Source organism: Plutella xylostella, chromosome 16, assembly GCF_932276165.1.
Source record: "Plutella xylostella chromosome 16, ilPluXylo3.1, whole genome shotgun sequence".
Taxonomy (NCBI): domain Eukaryota; kingdom Metazoa; phylum Arthropoda; class Insecta; order Lepidoptera; family Plutellidae; genus Plutella; species Plutella xylostella.
The window spans coordinates 2,874,063-2,896,178 of record NC_063996.1 but is presented as its reverse complement, the minus strand read 5'-3'; the positions used below and the strand labels follow the sequence as shown (position 1 = coordinate 2,896,178).

General features: G+C 38.4%; 1 protein-coding gene across 2 annotated transcripts; it reads right to left on the bottom strand.

Moving 5' to 3' along the window:
• Positions 1-7,133: 7,133 nt before the first annotated feature.
• On the bottom strand, positions 7,134-21,530 carry LOC119693835 (sodium/calcium exchanger regulatory protein 1). Of its 2 annotated transcripts, none has more exons than XM_038118569.2 (4): positions 21,363-21,530; positions 9,985-10,151; positions 7,986-8,096; positions 7,134-7,479 (listed from the first exon to the last, which is right to left on the bottom strand). In XM_038118569.2, exons 1-4 carry the CDS (start codon positions 21,430-21,432, stop codon positions 7,429-7,431), a joined length of 399 nt encoding a protein of 132 aa, XP_037974497.1. In that variant the 5' UTR covers positions 21,433-21,530; the 3' UTR covers positions 7,134-7,428. The 2 variants fall into 2 exon arrangements, with proteins under 2 accessions (XP_037974497.1, XP_037974496.1); XM_038118568.2 differs by lacking the exon at positions 21,363-21,530 and adding an exon at positions 11,231-11,321.
• Positions 21,531-22,116: the final 586 nt, after the last annotated feature.

Below are 22,116 nucleotides of genomic sequence, written 5' to 3'. Positions count from 1 at the left end.
CCGACAGACTCCTGGGATGTTTTCATAATATATGTGGTTTGTTCAAGATTGGATCCGGAATCACGTAAGGGTTGGGAGGTAAAAATAAGTACGTCTGATGAGCTACCAACCTTGAACGAACTACGGGAGTACTTAACATCACGATTTAGGTCTCTTGAGTTTTTAGACACCAAATTCAAACCGAAACAATCAAAAGTCATGCACACCATGTCAGACGGAAATAATGAAGCAAATGTCATTTGTGCTTACTGCGACCAAGGTGGGCACAAAATTAGTAATTGCCAGAAGTTTTGCAACACTGATTATCGCACTCGAAACGAGTTTGTTCAAACCAACGGTCTCTGTTTCAACTGTTTGGGTCGTAACCACTCTGTCAACATCTGTCGATCATATAACAAATGTCGCATCTGTAAACATAAGCACCACTCCTTGCTTCACCCGACGACAGCTTCGGGGCCGCAAGCGAGTGGGTCCAAGTCACACATTGCCGTGGAAGTGAATTCAACAGGGGTCGATGAAGTCGTCGACAAGAATTCATTTGATAACCCTGCCACACCATCAAAGGTATCAACACATTTTTCAAAGAAAATTGCATCTAATCAGGTTCTGTTAGCAACCGCTCTTGTCAATGTAAAAACAAGATCTGGTCAGGTACACTTACTTAGAGCCTTGTTAGATCAGGGTTCGCAGGCATCATTCATAACAGAATCAGCGGTCCAGTTACTTGGACTCAGGAGGATGCCTACACGAAGTAGCATATCAGGAGTAGGCAGTGAGAAAAGCACTCTATCCTCCAAGTACATGGTGGAAATACAAATTCAGTCTCGCCACGATCCAGGTTTTCAAGTCCAGGTACGTGCGCATGTTCTAAGTGCAATTACCAGTTTACTTCCTTCTGACAAGGTAGATAGGCTTGATTGGCTTGAGTCAATGGAAATTCCATTGGCCGATCCTCAATACCACACTCCAAACAAAATTGATATTCTGCTTGGAGCCGACGTTTATGGTCAAGTTCTAACGGCTGGACTAATGAAGAGTCCTCGCGGTTCGCCAATAGCACAAAACACTGCTTTAGGGTGGATCTTATCTGGGCCAACTCATCAGGAGAGTGACGATGACAAACAAGCTTCAAAACATTGTTATCACAATGTTATTATCAGCATGCATTCTCAAGTTGACGACAATGACATGCTAAAGAAATTCTGGGAGATTGAGTCTGACACTTGTGAGACCAAAATTCTTTCGCTGGAAGAACAGCTTTGTGAAGAGTTTTATGAGAAAACTACTCAACGAGATTCAACGGGTAGATACATTGTCAGACTGCCATTTCGCAACGATGATCCCCAGTGCAAACATGGAAGATCCAGGGACATCGCTCTTAGAAGATTTCACTTGCTCGAACAACGATTTAAGAAAAACCCAGAATTTAAGGCCAGGTACTCCGCTGTCATACAAGAATATTTAGACCTTGGACATATGGAACGTGTAGCTGATGATGATCTCAACAACGATTCAGCTTATTTACCACATCATGCAGTCATACGAGAAGATAAAACGACAAGCAAGGTCAGAGTCGTATTTGATGGATCATGCAAAGGTGTAAACGGTGTATCTCTTAACTCTGAATTAATGATCGGTCCCAGATTGCAACAAGATCTACGCCACATCGTCATTAGATGGCGAATGCATCCAATCTGTCTGTGCGCAGATATCGTTAAAATGTATCGGCAAGTAATCGTTGCAGACAAGGATGCCGATTACCAACGAATTGTGTGGAGAGACGATCCCAATTCAGAAATAAGAGACTACAAATTAGTCAGAGTTACTTTCGGAACTGCGTCGGCCCCGTACTTAGCAGTGAAAACAGTACAACAACTTGCAACCGATGATGGCAGTCAATTCCCGATAGAAGTTGTAAAAGGAGCGAAATCTGACTTCTATGTGGATGATCTGTTAACTGGTTGTCAAACAGTAGAAGAAGGAACAAGGATGTTCAAGGAATACAGCAAGTTATTGAGACAGGGGGGTTTTGATCTTCAGAAATGGGTAACAAACAATAAAGAGTTAGCTGAAATCATGACGGGTAAATCGGAAATTCAAGACAGAAAGGTTGAGATAAGGACCGACGAAGTGGTTAAAATCTTGGGGTTAGCGTGGAACAAGGACATTGACGCATTTGAATACACCGTCCAGCTGCCCGACAATACTGGTCCTGTGACTAAACGAAAGGTGATTTCCAGCATATCTCGTCTCTTTGACCCTCTAGGGTGGGCAGCGCCTTGCATTATTGTTGCTAAGGTCACCATCCAAAAATTGTGGCTAGCAGGCATAGATTGGGATGAGGAACTACCTGAAGAATTGTTGAACGAATGGTTATCATACCAAAGAAACTTGATCGACATTACGAAGTTAATTATCCCAAGGTGGGTTGGGGCTAGGAATAACGATGTACATATGGAGTTGCAAGGCTTTTGTGATGCGTCTAACATAGCATATGCCGCTGTGGTATACCTTAGGATTATAGACTCCGATGGCAACATCCATATCAATCTTGTTACAGCCAAAACTAAGGTTGCTCCAACAATGCAAGTTTCGATTCCTCGACTTGAGTTGATGGGAGCAGTTCTCTTGTCAAGATTAATTACTGAAGTGGGTCGCGTGTTGGGAATCAACCATGCCAACATACACGGATGGACAGATTCTACTGTTGTATTAGCTTGGCTAAGTAGTCACCCAAGTCGCTGGTCTACGTTCATCGGGAACCGAACGTCTGATATCCTGTCCAGGTTAGAGAGTACACAATGGTCTCATGTACAATCAGCTCAAAACCCAGCAGACATAGCGTCCAGAGGATGTTCACCTGGAGAACTTGCAGAGAATCCCATGTGGATTCAAGGGCCATCATGGTTGAAAGATCAGTCCATCAATTACCAGAGACCAAAATCCATTTCAACAAACTTAGAAGAAAGACATATCAAGGCTCATGTAACTGTAGATGAAACCAAAACATTTTCTGATACATCCTTCTGGGAAAAATATTCATCACTGCACAGACTAGTTCGCATTGTTGCAGTATGTAGGAGATTTCTTGTGTACAAAAGAAGCCATAAATTTGGGTCTCACCTCACAAAGTCTGAAATAAATGAAGCATTAGATGTATGCATTAGGCAGTCTCAACTAATATGTGATATGGAAAAACTTAAATCGTTATGTCCATTCCTTGATGATAAGGGAATTATGAGGGTTGGCGGCAGACTTCAAAATGCAAGCCTTGACCATGATGCAAAGCATCCAATTATTCTCCCTCATAAGAGTCATTTCACAAATTTAGTGGTAGACGACGCACACAAGAGGACATTGCATGGAGGACCCACTCTTATGTTGAATCATTTACGCACAAAATATTGGATAGTAGCAGCCAAGAAACTTGTAAAAGCTCACGTTCATAATTGTGTCAAATGTGTTCGACACGCAGCAGCAACAAAGACTCAATACATGGGTCAGCTACCAGAAAGCAGAGTCACACCGTCTAGACCATTTTTACACAGTGGAGTAGACTTTGCCGGACCCATCAACGTTCGAATGTCCAAGGGTCGGGGCAATAAATCCTACAAGGGCTATATATGTGTCTTCATATGTATGGCAACTAAGGCTATACACTTAGAAGCAATCAGCGATTTAACAGCTGAAGGGTTTATTGCTGGATTTAAGAGACTAGTGGCTCGTCGCGGCCACGTCAGTGATGTTTGGAGTGACAACGGTACCAACTTTGTTGGGGCATCTAGGGAACTTCACAAGCTAGTCTCAGCTGAAAATTCCTCAGTGGCAGTTGAGATTCAAGAGTGGTTGAGTGATAATAGCGTAACATGGCATTTTATTCCTCCCCATGCACCGAATTTTGGCGGGCTGTGGGAAGCAGGAGTGAAATCGACTAAGTTTCATTTAAGGCGAGTGATAGGTGACTCAACTTTGACTTATGAAGAATTAGCTACTACTTTAGCTCAGATAGAAGCGTGCCTGAATTCTAGACCCCTTTCCACATTGTCTGATGATCACCAGGACCCCACACCGCTCACACCAGGCCACTTTTTAGTCGGTGAACCATTGGTGATTGTTCCTGAACGCAATTATGAGTTATGTAACATAGCATCATTGAAACGGTGGCAATTGACTCAAAGGATGGTGCAAAATTTTTGGCGCAGGTGGTCCAATGAGTATTTAGTGTATTGCATGCAAAGGTACAAATGGTCCAAGGTCATTCCCGAACCTAAACTTGGAGATGTTGTTTTGATTAAGGAAGATAATCTTCCTCCTGCTCGGTGGTTATTAGGCAGAGTGGTTGCGAAACATCCAGGATCAGACCAGTTAACTCGTGTAGTAACCTTAAAATGTAATGGATCTCTTATTAAACGACCAACATCAAAATTATGCATACTACCGATAGCAAGTTAAGTTAGGTATCATGCATAGGTTTACTAGTTATGTACAATCAATGAAGGTTAAGTTTATGTTTTTAATTTTGTTAATTTTAATGTTATCACGTGGTTTATTGATGTAAACCGCCCTTGACCTCATGGTGGGCGGTAAATGGAAGAACGGCACCGCGTTCTTGGTGGGCGGAATGTTTAGTTTTAAGTTCGTCATAATTATATAATGTTAATGTTTTAGTTCATGTGCCAACAGATGTCACTATCCCTTTCCGTACATCGCGGTGTTAAGATTTCTTTGGTTTTAATGACTTTGTGCTTGATACGATTAAACGTTACTTCTGTCAGCAAATAGTGGTTTGACTTGGACTTATTCACTAACAATTAAATAAAATATACTTTTATAACTCTTACTTTTATTACTCGTATAGGTAGAAAAAAGCAACAGTCAGATAAATTAACAACCAAAATTATAATGATTTGTTTTACATGCAAAATTATTTGTTTTTCTTAATTGTAAATTAAACCAAAGGGGCCGTCCATTAATCACGTGAGGCTCAAAGGGGGGGGGGGGGAGGGGGTACTGAAAACCTCACGAAACATCACGAGGGGGGAGGGGGGGTTCTCGTTAGACATCACGTGTATTAATTTTATGTAAAAATTAGGTATTTCTGAACCGATATTTTGGACGGCGCAAAAATTTTAACGATTTGTAGTATGACCTATATTTTTTCTAGTCAAAAATTGCCTTTACATAGACTTCCAAAAAAATACACGTGATCCAGGGGGGGGAGGGGGGGTTGGTCCCAAACCTCACCAAATATCACCAGGGGGGAGGGGGGGGTCAAAAAATGAGAAAAACTACCTCACGTGATTAATGGACGGCCCCAAAGGTATTATGATTAACAGTTTGAAAATAATATTATTCAAAATTAATTACACTTGAGGCAATGTTTTAGAAAAATTTAATTCTTTCAGCGATTTATCGCTCAACCTACTTCTTATTTTAGTTTTTTCTCTGCGTTAGTAATTCTATAAAAATAAACGCGGACACAAAACCGGGACATAAAAAAATATATAGGTAATTATAAACAAACAAAAACCCGACTGCACGCTAAAAAGGTGAAAACAAGTCCCAATGTTAATGGAAAGTATCGTGGGCGGGGACCACCGGAGGTTTCACCATTTAGCTGAATGTTACTTAGAAAACGGCCTTGTGTGGCGGTCAAGTTGGTCCCCGGAGTCCCCGCCTGCGATACTTTCCATTAACATTGGGACTTGTTTCACCTTTTTAGCGTGCAGTCGGGTATTTTGTTTGTTTATAATTATATTTTTTTATTTGTAACTTTTTAGTTGTTTTTATTTCATGAAATTTTACGTCAGTAGTCGGCTTTTAGTTCATGAACATTTTTTATTTCAATAATTTCGGTGTTGTTATTTAAATACCTACAATATGCATATCTTTGGAATTTGCGAATCAAGCCCATTCATTTGATACCCCACACGGTATAGTTGTAAAAATATTATTTATTCAATCATCACGTTATGTCCTCTAGAGGGCGCTATGTACATTTTAATGTAACGTCATCGTGCCATCATTCTAACGATACCTCATACATCAAAATCTATCAAGCCGTTTAGGCTACAGGAGGGAACAAAGAAACAGACAAACATACATACATACATACATACAATCGAAAAACATTACCCTCCTCCTTCGGCAGTCGGGTAAAAAATATGACTGGCGTCACACTACCGTTAGCTTTTACATACTCTTTGGTCACATATGTAAAAGCCGAAATTTTTTTCGGTTTTAGGTAGGAGAAACAGATAAATAAAGATGAAAATATAGCATAGAATCGATAAAAAATTATACCCGGGAATTCCCGGGAATTATATTTTTTTTCCCGGTTTCGGGAATGACATATTTCCCGGGAATTCCCGGGAACACGGGAACGAAACCCTAGCCGGGGGTCCCAGGTTTGATGCCAGGCCGAATATTGACACGGTTGCCAATATCATAGTATTATATTATTAACATTCACATAAGAATAAAACATCAGATAAACCAATATACCTACCTACCACAACGGTGGACCTCGCACAGGTGCAGTGTCCTCTGTAGGTCCCAGAAGCTAACCATTATCGGATCCTGTACTTAAAAGTCGTAATATTGTAAGCTGTCATTCGTTTTTTACCTGAATAAGTTATTATTAGCATCATCAGCTTCACTTCTGGGACTGTTTTAAGACGACCATCCCATCCCAAAGCATAAAGTCTTTTATTCTAGTCTAGAGACCTAGGAACCTAGAAAACAAAATTGTCGGTTCTGCCTAGATAGGGGGCTCTCGAGGAGTTATTCTTAGCGCGTAGACGATAAAAACTAACAAATTCTCTAAATGATACTTTGTAGGGATGTGAAATCTTCGGTAGCCGTGCCCAACCTGCCTAGGTCATGCGCGCACTACGTTTTTTTGTAGCGTGCCCGATCTTTGAATCGCGCTTTTCATAGGTATAATTTCCCAGCGCGCACCGACACAAAAAATTATATAAGTAAGTACCTACTTATGTTATATTTTTTTGTCAAAAATATCGCTCTACAAAAGAAATCCTAGTTAATCAGCCGAAAGCACTGACTGACCTAACTCAGCGCTGCTTTAAGATTACGTGAAAAAATACTCTAGTAAATGAAATTAAAACAACAAATTACAAAACCATATTTATTTAAATATGCACTGAAAAACTTATACAACAGCTAAAGGGCTTTCATTCCTGCGCAAACACTTACGTACCCTCGATCTTACAAACATACAATCAATGTATAGGAACCTAACTACAATCAAGATGGTATTTATAAATTTCCATTTACGAACGAATCGTAAACCATTCTAACTAGCACTCAAACCCTAAATAAAAATATAATTTATAGTTTAATAATGATACTTGTGCTATATAGTAATAGGAGATAGAATAGGGCGGTGGCCCGCAGTCTTGGGGCAGTTTACTGGGCCTTGTACACTCGCGTGCAGGTCACATCCTTGGTGGTCATCACCTGGAAACAAATTAAATAAGTGTTATCTATCTGACGTGTATCTGACCAAGTAAAATATAGCTTATAAAAACTACAAGCTGAAATGGGGATCAGGCGGGTATAGTAGGTCAGGCAGTAAGCGCCCGCTTCTCAGTCTTCTCACGCCAGAAAAAGGGGGTCGAATCCCGGCGATGACATAACCTACCGATAACTATAATATTATTGCTCTTACGGTGAAAGAAAAAATGGTGAGGAAAGCTGCATATCTAGATATTAGTGGAATCATATTCCAAGTTCTGTTGCTGTTGTCATTGTATAATGTATGTACTAAACATCTCAATGGCTTTATTGCAATGAAATACAAGAATACCCGCTAGACCGACGACCTTTGGCGGGTGGCCGGTACTGGATGGATGAGGAAGGCCGAGGAACGAGTGTTGTGGCGCTCCTTGGAAGAGGCCTATGTCCAGCAGTGGATAATTATTGGCTGATGATTATGCAAGATTGAACTGTTAACTGTTACTTACGGCTTTCATCTCTTCAGGCCCGAACTCCCGCACGTAGGTGACCTCCGAGCCATCCTGTGCCTTCTGCACCTGCTTCAGCGTGTTGCCTTCGAAGGTGCACACCGACTTCACCTAGAAAGAGATGGAGGAGGCGGTTAGCAGGTGAGTTGGAAAGAGAGAGATGGATAGCTCCTCACCTGGACAAACATAGAGGTAACGGTTAACAGAGGAGTTAGAAAGAGATGGATAGCTGCTTGTGGGTGCTACTGTTATAGCTATTACGTGAACAGATATAGAAGTTGGAAAGAGAGAAATTGATAGCTGCTGGTGGGTAGCAGCTGAAAGTTATGAAAACTGCATTAATTTTGTACTTACACACGTCATGTTAATTAGACTAATGTAATAATATGATCAAGGCAAGAAGGTAACCTGTTAATTATGTTAATTGGTATGTACTAAATACATAAGATGGTCCGATGACATCTGCGAGGTTGCGGGGAAGCAGTGGACCAGTGCGGCCCAGGACCGAAAGAATTGGGGTACAAATAAGGAGGCCTATACCCAACAGTGGGCGATAGAAGGCTGATGATGATGATGATGAAATACATAAATACCTATAAGCACTACTTTCCATCATATACATAATATACCTACTGTTTTATATTCATGTTTGTACGGCTAGCCGGTTAGCTCTAAATGATATTATCACTCCGATAACAATAGCTTCTATGTAAAATTACATCACAACATGTTGTATCATACTGCCTAATACAAACAACCATTCTTCCCTGGCGATAACCTGTGTGTCATGGTTTGCAGCAAATACACAAAGGAAAGGCTGTTTAAATAACATCGTTTTCACTATGTACAGACGGGGTTAGCCAGCCTGTATGCGACACGTGAATTTAAACAAATTAAGAACGGCAGAATATTTACGCCACATAAGTACATCTACTAATTACTAGATTTAAAGATGAGAAATTCTAGTTTTTGGTTTTACGTAAGAAAAAACAACTAATTTGTCAACAGAAAATTTCGCCGTAAAATTTATATTTAAATAACCATTTAAAGAGATAACAGCTGTATCACAACAAACTTACTTATTGTATATTTATTAAACGCGTCACGTCTGACTGTAAAACCGGCGTGCTAATTTTATAAACAGTTGACTCAAAACCGCATAATTTTCTTTCGCTGTGGTTGTAACATAATAGTTTCCTACACGGAAAATAACCTACGTACAAAGTCGAAACACGTAACATATCGGGCGAGGTGCAAAGTCGAAATGCGTCGACCCGTCTCTCACCCGGCGACTTCTAGTTTCCTGTATATTGCTTATCTAATGACTCGAATGTTTTACATCGAGAAACAAAGTAAGTATCTTTAATAAGTAATCTTTATAGGTGACAAAATATCCGATTGCTTTTACATAATGCATGTAAGACGCAATGGTGTTTACTATATCATATGATCGATTACATGTGAAGGTATTATTTATAGATTTCCCTATCAGTCAACTAACCTATCTCAACAAAGTGGGCAATCTGTAGTGCATTTATCAAGAAATTTATAGAAGGTGAACCTAAACTATATAAGATAGTAAAAAGATAGTAAGTATATTCATGATTATAAATATGAACCACTGTCAAACAGTTCACATACATAGCTATAAGAACTGAATTAATTTTCAACTGACGGCAACATCGACAGTATTACAAGCAAAGGTCCAAACTATTTCGGCAACCACATAGCGATAATTTAATTATCGCATTGATAGCTTCAGCGACACTCGCAGAAGCGAGAAATTTGCCTCAGGCAGCGTGATGTAATGCAAATTACACATTGGGTCCCCAGCAAACTCCCCAAGCACTTCATAGCGAGTTCCTATCCCAGGCTCACTCGAATATACCACGCATCGCGCCTGGGGTTCCAAACGCACATTGTCAGATAATCAGCATGCTTAATACCACCGAAACTTATTAAAAACCAAAAATGCTCGTTCGTTCTTTCGATTTCGTACCTTGGCGCCGTCAGCCCTCTCCTCGTCGAACTCCTGTCCGGGGCTGAACTTCATCTCGGTGGTCTTGAAGGTGGAGGAGGTGACCAGCACGAAGTTGTCTCCGTCCTTCTTCAGCTCGACGGTCGGCGTCACGGCGTTGGCCGCCTTGCGGGTGATCAGACCCACGCCTGGAAATGGAGACCAATTGTGGTTAGCTTAGCTTATTGTAAATGACTTTTAGTGGTAGACTCAGATTGAAATAGACAGTGCTTGGTAACATTTAAATAACTAAAGAGCCATAAGAGCGTATGAGTATCAATTGTTCTCGGGTCTTGGATGTGCCCGTAAAATGGCCATAGGCCCGCCCCCTATTACATTGGGACTAACATAACACACTGGCGAAAAGTGGGTGCAGCAATGCACCTCTGCCTACCCCGCAAGGGAGTTCATTAGTACCAGGCGTGAGTGCGTGTTTTTTTTGTTTTTTGTGTGTGCGTATCAATTAAACTGAAAAGGCAGCCATTTTGCCCATGAAATGACAAAATTTCTTTCATTATTAGCGTATCTAATCATTGGTTCTATACTTTGTTGTACCTTGTATTGTTATATATAATTACCTACTTAGCAATATTCATTTTCGAATAGTTTCCTAAGTTTGTAGGGTAAAATGCTGAGTGATAGTGATGGCGGGGTAAACTAGAATAGTCCAGCAAGATGTTTACATAAATACGTAGAAGGTGTGTTTCCACCACCTCCAGCTGATGGATGGAGGGTGAAGCCTGCGCCACGCCCCTTGGGTGGGGCAGCATGGCGTCTGATCTTTATTACTCCAGTATGAAATGTGCAGTACATCAAATGCCCTACCCAACGTCCATGCTAGCATGTGTTCAACATCAACAATATTGATACATTCAGGTCAGACCCCGGCAAGAATCATCAATATTTGTTTGGCATTGACAGTAAGACGGGACCGTATGTTTGATCGACCGGTATGGGAAGGTTAACTTATATATGTGTTATAAGTTTGTACATGAGAACCTCTTTCTCAATATCTGAATCAAATAAATGCAATGAAATTTATCAGAATCGTAATTTATCACGCCGGTAAGGATGCAGGAAGTTGGAATCACCTAATCATCATAATCAGTAGGTAAAGCTGGCTGAGACCTTTGGCTGAGACTGGCTGCTGTAGACAATGGAAAACTATTGTGTCTGCCATGTGCCCTGGGGGATCATAGGATACCAACAAGAAGAAATGTTTTATTACCAAGGGCCTTCATAAACTCGTCAAAGTTTACAGATGAGATCAGTTTATATTTTTGTCCGAAATAAGAGTGCATCATACTTAAACACTTGTTAAACAAAGTTTAAATCTAACCCTGAAACTGGATCAACTGGATGAAATAAAACCAATGATTTGACATCACAATGTTGACAAATAATTGTCAGTTGAGTGTCAAAAGCGCATATATAGGTTTCGCTAAAAAGAGAATCTACTCATGGTGGTCCCAGGAAATAATGATGACATCCGCGGATAATAATTTTGATAACTGCCGCAGGTAGCTCCAGGCACCTTGTCCGATATCGGATATACAAGGATGTATAAGTTGATATAATCTATCTATTCACTCAGATATCCTTACATGGAAATCCTTCCTGCATGCCAACATGACAACTCGACCGACAAACTATTAGAACTTAACTCCATACAGTGAATAACGGATATGATAGGTCAGTCACAGTTGCGAGACCAGCATTTTACGAGTGTGAAGGTAGCTTACGTGAACTTATTCTATACTACTTCTAATCTTGTTCCATATTTTATTTTCTATATTCTATAATAATATCCAAACAAATAGAATTCTTTTTAGCACATTCTTTCACGAAAAACAATATTCTATAGAGTATCGAGTAGGTACCTAGTTTCTCCTAGGACGTCTAGGCATTAAAAAGTCCAATCAGATAGCAAGAATTCACGGAAGCCGCTGGACCGTTAGGAATGGGTCCCGAGTGGGTCTAGACTAGTCTAGACTTCAGAGTCACACTAGCTCGGAATGCGGTAGTGCTATATCCACAAAGCAAATATCTGTGGAAATATTACACCAAGGGGGGGAATATTATCTGTTCTTGAAGATAAAGTTTTAAGTAGCTTTAACGTCATAAGGTCTCAATATAAAAACAAAACGGTTGAACCGGTTTTCGTTTGTTAGAAATGCAAGGACTCGTTCAAGGTTCTGCTAAAGGAGTGGAGGAATACAAGCCCTAACTCCGAAGGACTAAGAATTATATTTTGTTCAGGAAGGCAGAGTCGATGAGTCAAAGTAAAAATATTTATTTATTTATTTATTTGCAAAATTGCCAGGCTGCTGGCAGGATTTTTTTGAGTCATCCTCCCGTCAACAGGTTAATGTTACGTTACGTAGTATTCTGGTATTTATAGCCAGCTGTAATTATATAATTTATAATATACTTCTTACAGACTACCTATAATAAGATACATACACATGATAGACACTAAATTGTATATATACATAAGCGTAGTCGATCGAGGGTGATTTATTACTTTATTACACTCCATTCAAAGATACATTTCTCATGATCAATCTCACACAATAGATACAATCTAAAAATAAAAATTGGAAAATTGCTCTAATTCAACGGTCGTTAGCCTTGACTTCACGCGATACTAAACCGGCCAATCGCGTGAAAGAACGTCAGAGATCAGACCAATGATAGGGCGGTATTTTTTTATTGATTCATCCGAGCATGTCAATTGAATATCACATCATGCAGGAACCGCCGAGAAGTTTCAATTAATCAACTACAAATTCCTTATGAAGCCCGCTTATACTTAAATGATACTTAATTCAACCGTCTTCCTTATCGTGTTGGCGACACACAAGGGGCTATGTATGTAGGCAAGGATTTGTCACCATGGTGAATGGATTGGTCAGTCATATTAGCGTCAGTCACACTTAGAAGAATAAGAACGTACTTACCTACTATAAGTACCTTCATAATATGTATTAGAAACAGCTGATAAGACACTAGAGGAGGCTCCTTTCGTGCACCCTATAATTTATACATTCAGTATATTATATTCAACCAGACACCGAAAAATATCTAGATTCCTAGGTAGTTTTGTTAAATCCTAAATCAGTTTACTTACTCAGAATACTTCACTCTTGAATGGAGATAAATATAGCGAGTGCAATGTTCATTATCATCACACAGAGAGCTGCCAACATTAGTTGCAACTTGCATTCGTGTTTTCTATTCATTTGAAATACCCGTAATCACTACGGAAAATTTAAGACAATAATATTAATAAATAATATTAAAGGTTGTCTGGTAGAGATTGCTTTAAGTAATAAGACTGCCTTTTTCGTACTATTTTATATATGTACTTATAAGTTGTGATATTATAATGTTTTCTTTAGTGGTGCAAAATAAAGAGTATTCTATTCTATTCTATTAATATATTTATTTCTGAATTCTACCTTATATCATCTTTAGGATTTTCTGGAAGTAGCCTCTTTTCAAGGAGCGCTCACTGCCACATTTGCCATAAAGCTAGTTCAAAGTTTTAATCAATAAGGATTGTCTGGAAGAAATTGATATAAGTAAGCATTATTATACTTACTGTTTTTATTATAAAGTTTTTTAACTGGTTTTATTTTTCCGTTTCGGTACAAATAAAGAGGATTCTAAATGTAATCAAATTCAAATCGTGCAATCAAAATGAGCGGACATGATCATCTTAGAGTTCAATGTCCACATTAAAGTTAGTTTGGTATAAGTAGTGGAGAATCGTAAATGCAAGACTAAAAAAACGAAATCGTTCGCCTACTGGGAAAACTATGTAGCTTTAAGGCCTACAGCATTGCGTAATGTTCAATTTAAACCGGAGTCCAGATTGAAATCAGCGGCCATTTCCCCGGCCCACTCCAATGTCAAGTTCATTAGAATACATTGTATTGTGTACTGGACTGGGCAGGCCACTACATCCTGTCAGGGACTAACACATCTGAGAGACCATTTAGGTACTTTCTACGTTATAATCACCCAAACATTTTATGTATGATGAATTTTACTGAAACATCATGATAATGGCAATGGTTTGAAAAGGATACCATGGATCATTTTATCGGAGTGTACAGATGATAATGGTTTAAACAGTAATCAACATACGATCACCCCATCATTAATACTTATACTTCCGATTGATCATCAAATAACTCATTCATTATTATGTATACTAGTGATGTAACGAATGTGTGTTTTTGGACATTCGCGAATGCGAATGCGAATGCGAATATCTGATATCGATATTCGCGAATGCGAATGCGAATATTCAGTTTGTGATCAAATTTGGCTCCATTTGTATGGTTTGGAAGTCTCGTAATGAACGAGGTACGTTCCGTTCTAGGCGCATTCAAAATCAGACTAGGCAATACTAGTACCTAGCAGTTTTTTTTAAAGTAGTTAGATACAATTTATTTATTTAGCTTTTTTAGCTCCGTAACTGTTACGACACATTGCGACTTCTGAGGGCGACTTACACGAAACGTTTAAACGTATTTAAATCTATGGCTGTCTTGATCTGACAATATACTGTCAAAATACGCTTTTTGTTTATAGAGTTTACAGTTCCCCAAAATTTATAATGCGCATGCAGATCTTCGCAAACTTTCGTATTTCCGGAAACTCCCGAAGTATTGAATCGTAAGAGCCTTAAACAAAGCACTTGCATTTCGCACCTTCTTCGAAAGAAATAGGAGTCAATATCATGTATCAATCGAAAACAGTTCTAGCTGTCGGCAGATGTCACCGATCAAGGTCCGTAAGTTCTCTGGTCAGTCAATTTTGTGGAATTATAAAGAGATGGAATTACACATCGTTCTTGGTTTTTTTTCAAATGTGAATTTAATTTCAACTTTAATTATTGTTGACGACGCTATTTATGAGGCACATTTAAGAATAAATGATATTTCACATTGATAGACTTCACTTTGTCAATAAATCCACACCCAAAAGATCAACCGTTATTGAACTGTTTTGTCACTCTCTGTCAAAGAACAAATTGTTCTCCGTCTGAGAGTGACAAAACAGTTCATTAGCTAATGAAGAAAGCATCCAGTAACTTTTTTATGAATAAGGGGGCAAGTTTGTAATTGTAATATTATTGTGAAATGATAATGTAAATACTTTTGAACTGAGTTTTTAATATTTTAATGAAAACCTGTGTTTAAAATCCATTTTTTCTTCATCTAATATAAACGTTGTGTTATTGAAACTTTCTTTCATCCATCTTTACACCAGCTTCAGTACACTTACAAAAGTACTGTAACATTTTCGAGGTACATTTTAATATTATGAATTATCGAATCATATTTTCAGGAGTATTCTCCTGACGCTGACGGGAATACGACCGTTGCGGAACAATTACGAAGATTTCTATGCGCATTATCAATTTTGGAAAACTGTATTAATGTTTATGAATGTATTATGAAACTAACTGCTTATAAATCTAAAGTTTCGTTACCCAAAGTAAATAAATAATACCAAATGATAAAGCAACACTGGTAATGTGATTAAGAGGGTAACTTGTAATAAAATGGTTATAGACGAATGGATTTTAATTTTGTTAACCTACTACCACTATTTTCAAATAGTTTTTAATAGTTTTTTCGTGCTGATATTCGCAAAACATTCGCACAAAATTTTGCGAATGCGAATGCGAATGCGAATATCTAAAAAAGTGCGAATATTCGCGAATGCGAATGCGAATGCGAATATTCGTTACATCACTAATGTATACACATAAGTACATAGTTATGTTGGATAAGATGCAGACGGCGGTGTATCTATGTTATTGACGACAATTGAGGCTGATTGTCGACCATTTTACGACAATTGCACCGGCCTGCGCCCGCGCACAGCCGCGCCGACTCACACTGTGCCACTTGCCTATACCGTAGGAAGAAGTAATCTTTCTCATCCTACAAGACACACAAGACAAGAGTCAAGTGCTGGATGTAGGCCTTTCCCGACGCATGCCAATGGATGTGAATGTTGTTAATCTTTACCGGCACCCTTTTGCAAGTCGTGACGAGAAGTTACAATTAATAGGAAGCCAAATGGTTATAAAGTATTAATGATACTAAATTGAGTAAAATTCTAAAATAATAATATTTAGCAAGGTCACCCCAAGTTACAGAACTCTGCTGAAGACAAAATAGTAAACTTCCGGATTTCACAAACGTTGTCCCCCCGAATGACGTTCAACTTCATCAAATATATAACCGACACACCCTGGACTGACGCTAATGTTACCGGCTAATCATTTAATACACCCTACACCATAAGAACAACGCGAACTCGGGTTACTCAATGGCAGGGCAAAGATGTCACCGGCCCGTTAAAAGAAGGTTAAAAACAACTGAAAGTATCCATTTTGCTCGGACACTTGCTAGCATGCCAGTAACTAGCAGAGTGTAAGATACCGTTGCTTATTTGCAGAGCTATGCGGGGCTCTTCCCATGGGATCCTTAATTAATATTGAATGAGTCAATAGACGCGAAGGATGCCCCTTGCTTTGTGCGTTATTGCTATTAGTATTCAGTGAATGAATTGAACTCTCATTGGGAGTTTGAATTGAGTTTTTATCGTTGAATTGAAGCGGCACTTTTGAGCCTATTCATAAATCATAAATAGGTCTGTAAAGTCCTGCTGGTAGCTAATTCTGGGGTAAGAGACGGTACTCAATTTCACACGCTTATGACCCTGAAACGTTGACATCCTATCCTAAGCACTCACCGTCTAGATCTAGAATACTTGTATAACAAAAAAAATATATTTTCATACATTATACTTGATTGAAAATAAATAGCTTAACTACCCGCCGTGTTGTGTGTATGTAAGTAAATTATCTTGCGATTGCGTGCATTGGATAAAACAAGATACCTACCATTATTAATATTGACCTGTATTGTGTTGATCGCGGTGTAGTGTGTCATTATATATGTATGCAGATGGTATCGTAGTACCTATAGTAATTATAATAATCGAGCACGCTACCCTAGGTTCTAAATGAGTTCTAGGAACCCTAGTAAAGGGGTAGGAGGGGGCAAACCCCGGGTTGTGCCATTTGTACAACACAAACTTATGAATTTATTACTAACTAACACAATCAAACTTTGCATAGCACCGTATAGCACAAGCAATAGCCTATCATCACGGCCCATCACGAGTATCACGACCCCACTGCGGGGGCACGGGTCTCTTTCCAATGAAGGAAGGGTTGAGGTTGAGGCTTAGTCCACCACGCTGGCCAAGTGCGGGTTGGTGGACGATTTTATGTACTACTCAATTAGTAAATTAGTTTAGTTACACTAAAATAAATAACAAGACAAAGTAACAAAAGATACGTATACTATAGTGTTGCTTATGTAATTTTATCATAAAAACTCTCAAACTGTTAAATATGAAATGTACCTAAGTATATATTATTAGGTACATAGTTTTACTTAGGTAAAGGTATTATTAGAAAAAAATATTTTAATTAATATACATATATGTATTGTATACAATCTTCGGTTGCAATGCGATGCGGTATGACTTCTGATTACGAGTTATGTGTTTATGACTAACATGGTTACATCATACGAGTACATTGCTAATGCATTTAGTCCCTATATTTATGATCTCTACTGATTAATCATTATAATTTATAGGTAGGTATGTACCTACCTATATGGGTACATAAAACCTGGTATAGGTACCTACTGATAAGTGAAAAAGTTTGCCCACTGTAATAAAATTAAAGATAATTTCGGCGGTGGCTTCAAAGCATTTTTATCTAAAGGTATCAAAGGTACATGTGGTGGGTACCTAATTTGGTTTATTTATCAACTTTTGATAAACTAAATATTGATAAAAAATAGCAAATCGAAATTTTCCAAAAGACTCACGCGAAAATACTACGCACTTTCGTTAGTCCGTATTTTGTCAAGCTAGAGTAAGTCTCCTGGATTATTTAAAATATTAGTCTGCCGGTAGGCGCCCTAGAGTTCTAGACTTCATTAGTGCTAACTGGCAAGTAGCCATACTGTCTGTATAGGAACGAAGTCCAAGGATTTCGTTGGAAAATTAACATTTAAGTACTTAACTAATTTTTACTTTAATTATGCAAAAACGTATACATACCAAAACATGATAATTTCTTACTTCGAAAGTATAGTTATCTATTATCTATGTGAGTAAGTATAGATATGTAAGTAAGTATGTACCTACTTGTAAGTAGACTTCAGGTATAAAAACAACTTTTCGAACTTTTTTAAATATTTAAAAACTTTGTTAGGACTTACATTTTGAATTATGATTATGTATTAATCTACTTGATATGTATGTATAATAAAGGAGTCTGAAGATATAAACACTTTTATTGTTTATCAATACCTAATTTACCGAAATAACAAACTGTTATGTACTGGGCACTGGCACTGTAAGGGTGCTTTTCCACCAGAGATGTGCTATGCTACGATGCTATGGATGCGTTTGATATCCACCAATCATATTAATTGGTGCACAGAGCTTAGCACTGGTGGAAACGGATTCAACTAAGATATGTTTTTTGTATGGAATGATGCGTGCTATGGATGTGTGCTATGGATGCGTGCTATGGATATGTGCTATGGACCATCGCGAGTGGTGTAGCTATGTATGTGCAGAGCAGACCTCGTTTCCCTACTATCGATACATAGCATAGCTCGAGATGCGCATCTTTCTCGCACAGCTACTTTGCGGCGGCGCATCTTCGTAGCGCATCTTCCTCGCACAGCTACCTAGCGTAGTATTGGTGGAAACGGTCACATATTTTCGTAGCGTAGATATCACATCTTCGCAGCATAGCTGCATAGCACATCTCTGGTGGAAAAGCACCCTAAAGGGTGCTCTTTGTTCGTTCAAATTCCAGAGCGAATTCTACATATCGTTCATTCATTCACTTGTTATTATTTATTGATATCCCGGACAGTTAGTTATACTGTATTCATTCTTATTTGGCACAAAAGGTAATCTTTGTGCGTCTTTTTAATCAAAATACTACAGCCAAAATAAATGCTGGTTTCATTACGAAATCAATCATTTTAGCTTTTAAGTATTTCATTTGCCATTATGTTTTATTTTATAACGTAGTTTTTAAATTAATTCAAATAAAAAGTCAAGTAAGAAAAATACATTAAGTATACGTCTTCGTATCGTATGGTAATAACCACGTAATAACTAGACCATTAATAAAGTCATAGACGTAAAACCATATAAAAAACGGCAACTTAAATTTTGCATACTTTAGCTGCAGTGAAAATCTGATTATAAAATTAATATTCTTAACAGGTTTTGCAGCGCACCTACTGTTATTTATTTTCAGTAATTAACTAATTAAAAACTTATCTATCTATTCGCTTACTTTGAACCAAATACCATAGACTAATAAACTAATATTAGTATATGCGAATACTAAGTAAAACTTACAGCGGTATACAAGTATTAAGTATTGTTACCTCCGTTGGCTCCGATTCGTTAATAATACCAATACAAAATGTCGTGTCAAAGGTTGGCTATTCACATTCACTGCCTTGAAGTTCAAGACGAGACACAATAAGGTAGATAAAGTTAAGTGATACATTGTTATGACTGGAAAATATTTTGTTAGGTATACCTAAACTGCTGCTAATAAACTCATTATATGTTTCCTTAGCCTAGCTGTATAACAATAAATATAGATAAGTAGTCTTGTTTATTTATCATATAAGACACGAACGTAATAATATTCTACCATGTACCGGGATGCAATCATGCTCCACAATATCTACCTTTTAGATGTAAAATATGTTTGGTTTCCATTTCAAGTAAGTAATTTATTTTTTTACCTTCTTCTTCTATCGTGTAAATGCACTAAGCTAACTTCCTCCAGTGTTTTGCTACTCTTATTTCGAGATCATTGGCCTTCATCAGGTCTCATTTTTTTACCTAGGTCTTGTAGATTGGCGTGTCCGCAGTTTTGGATTCGAATCCGGATAAAAATGGCCAGAAAGCACTTCTGTCTTCCCAATTGTGAGATTGCTGGTTTGACTCCAGCATTTGTTCATAAAAAGCATACCCCAAAGTATTGATTGCACTCTGATTTCCAAAGCTTCCTTATCCTAATATCATTCATAATGAATTTCAATCACGTATAGTATCACCCCTTCGATAGCGGCAAATAGTTCCCTAAACCTGTGAAACCAATATTGACTTTAGATAATATCTTGTTCAAATATTTGCCACACGTCAAAATTCTATACCAATATGGGTTGGATGGAATTACAATACTGTCAAGAAATATAATACGTACGTAAGTATAGAGAATGGCTAGATTCTATCTAAAAGGTATTAGGAGGTAACTAGGTTCTAAGCGTATGAATTAGCATGACGAACAGATTGTCCTACCATTTTCAGTGGAAGCTTTTTTTTCATGGGCTCTTGTCGAAGGCCGTAGTTTACCCTAGTAACAGCTTTAACCAAGTAGGTATACCTACTTAATAAGTTAATGTTTCTTTTAATGACCACCAATAAATCTTAGGTAAGTACTGCTGTATAAATGTACGCAATAAATAAGCATCAAGTACCTACCATGTCGCGAACACACATGGAATCATCTAAAAAACAAATCGTTTCTACCTTCAAATTAAGTGATAAGAATGTAGTTGATGTACAAACGAGTCAACCTTAGCCTAGGACTAATGGTCTATCTGGTGTAGGGAAGTAAGTAAGTACTTATTAGAATATTTTAAGATTGGAAAATTTATAGCCATAATGTTCGTTGGTAGGTACCCAGCACCGATACCAAAATGTTTGGATGTACATACCTTATTACTAAAAACAAATTTTGAATTTTAAAGAACACTTTAAACTGGAATGAGGGAGTGGCACACGCCCTCTTACTAAACTACATATAATGAAATCGCAAATCCTCAGTCAAAAGATTAGGCAAGGGCGATAATCCCTTGTATGAAAAATACCGGTTTCGTATGCTCCAATTGATAACCATTGGTTAAAGCTATACTTAACTACATAAATATGCGAGTAAAGTTACAGACGCCTACGTGTTGCTTCTCTCGTGCTAGCGTGGATCATGCCATGACTAGGCCACGCTGGATAAAGCTACAAAAACCGGCGAATAAATTCAAATGTGCACTACAAAAACACAACCGGCTCATCGCGAGCAAAAATTAATGAATCCGCGCAGATTATGAGAGGAAAAAAATGCCGGCACGCCGCGGACCGGCCGGCGAGCTGCATCGATCTCCGGGAGGTAGCCCACCGGGAGAATTAAAAAAAATACGCCAAAAACTCACCGATAGCCTTCATGAAGTCGTCGAAGTTCTCCGAGGAGGTCATTTTGTACTTCTTGCCGACGAATTCCATTTTTGAATTTTGGGTTCTGAATTTAAACGTCTAAAAAATAAATACGTCTACACGCGGGGTGCGGTTAAAACTAGAATGAAAAGGCGGCAAGTCGAGTTCGATAGCGGCGCGCGCAGTTGACCGAATGAATTTGGGATTGAACGAACGAGACCGGACTGAGTGAATGGTGGGTGTGGTTTATTGACCTTGTGCCCGCTACTGTATCCGAGTCACCGTGAACTGAGTCATGCCTGGAGCTGTATGAGCCCTACTTTGTTCTTCAGTAACTTCAGTAATCCCACTGATACCGCTAATCTTTATGAGGTTGAAAGAAAGTGACATGTCACATGATTAATCATGTTGCTAAGCTATTATTGTTTAGATAGTACAGCATCTGAAAACAACGCGATCCTTTCATCATAGGAGCCATGTAAATGCAATCGGAAATTTAATTGAACACAAAGGAGAACCTGACAATGACAATATGGTCAAAGAAAAGAACCAACAAAACTCACTTTAAATCACTGTGTGAAAAATATGAATCCTTGGACTCTGACTTGCAATGCTCAAGAAAATTGTTAAACAGGCATTTTCCCGCCCCCTAAAATACGAGAAAACTTTGCATAAAGCAACCTAGTATATTATGTGGTCCTACCTACATACCTACTCAGTTAAAAAGTGTCCTATTAAATTGTACACAATAAT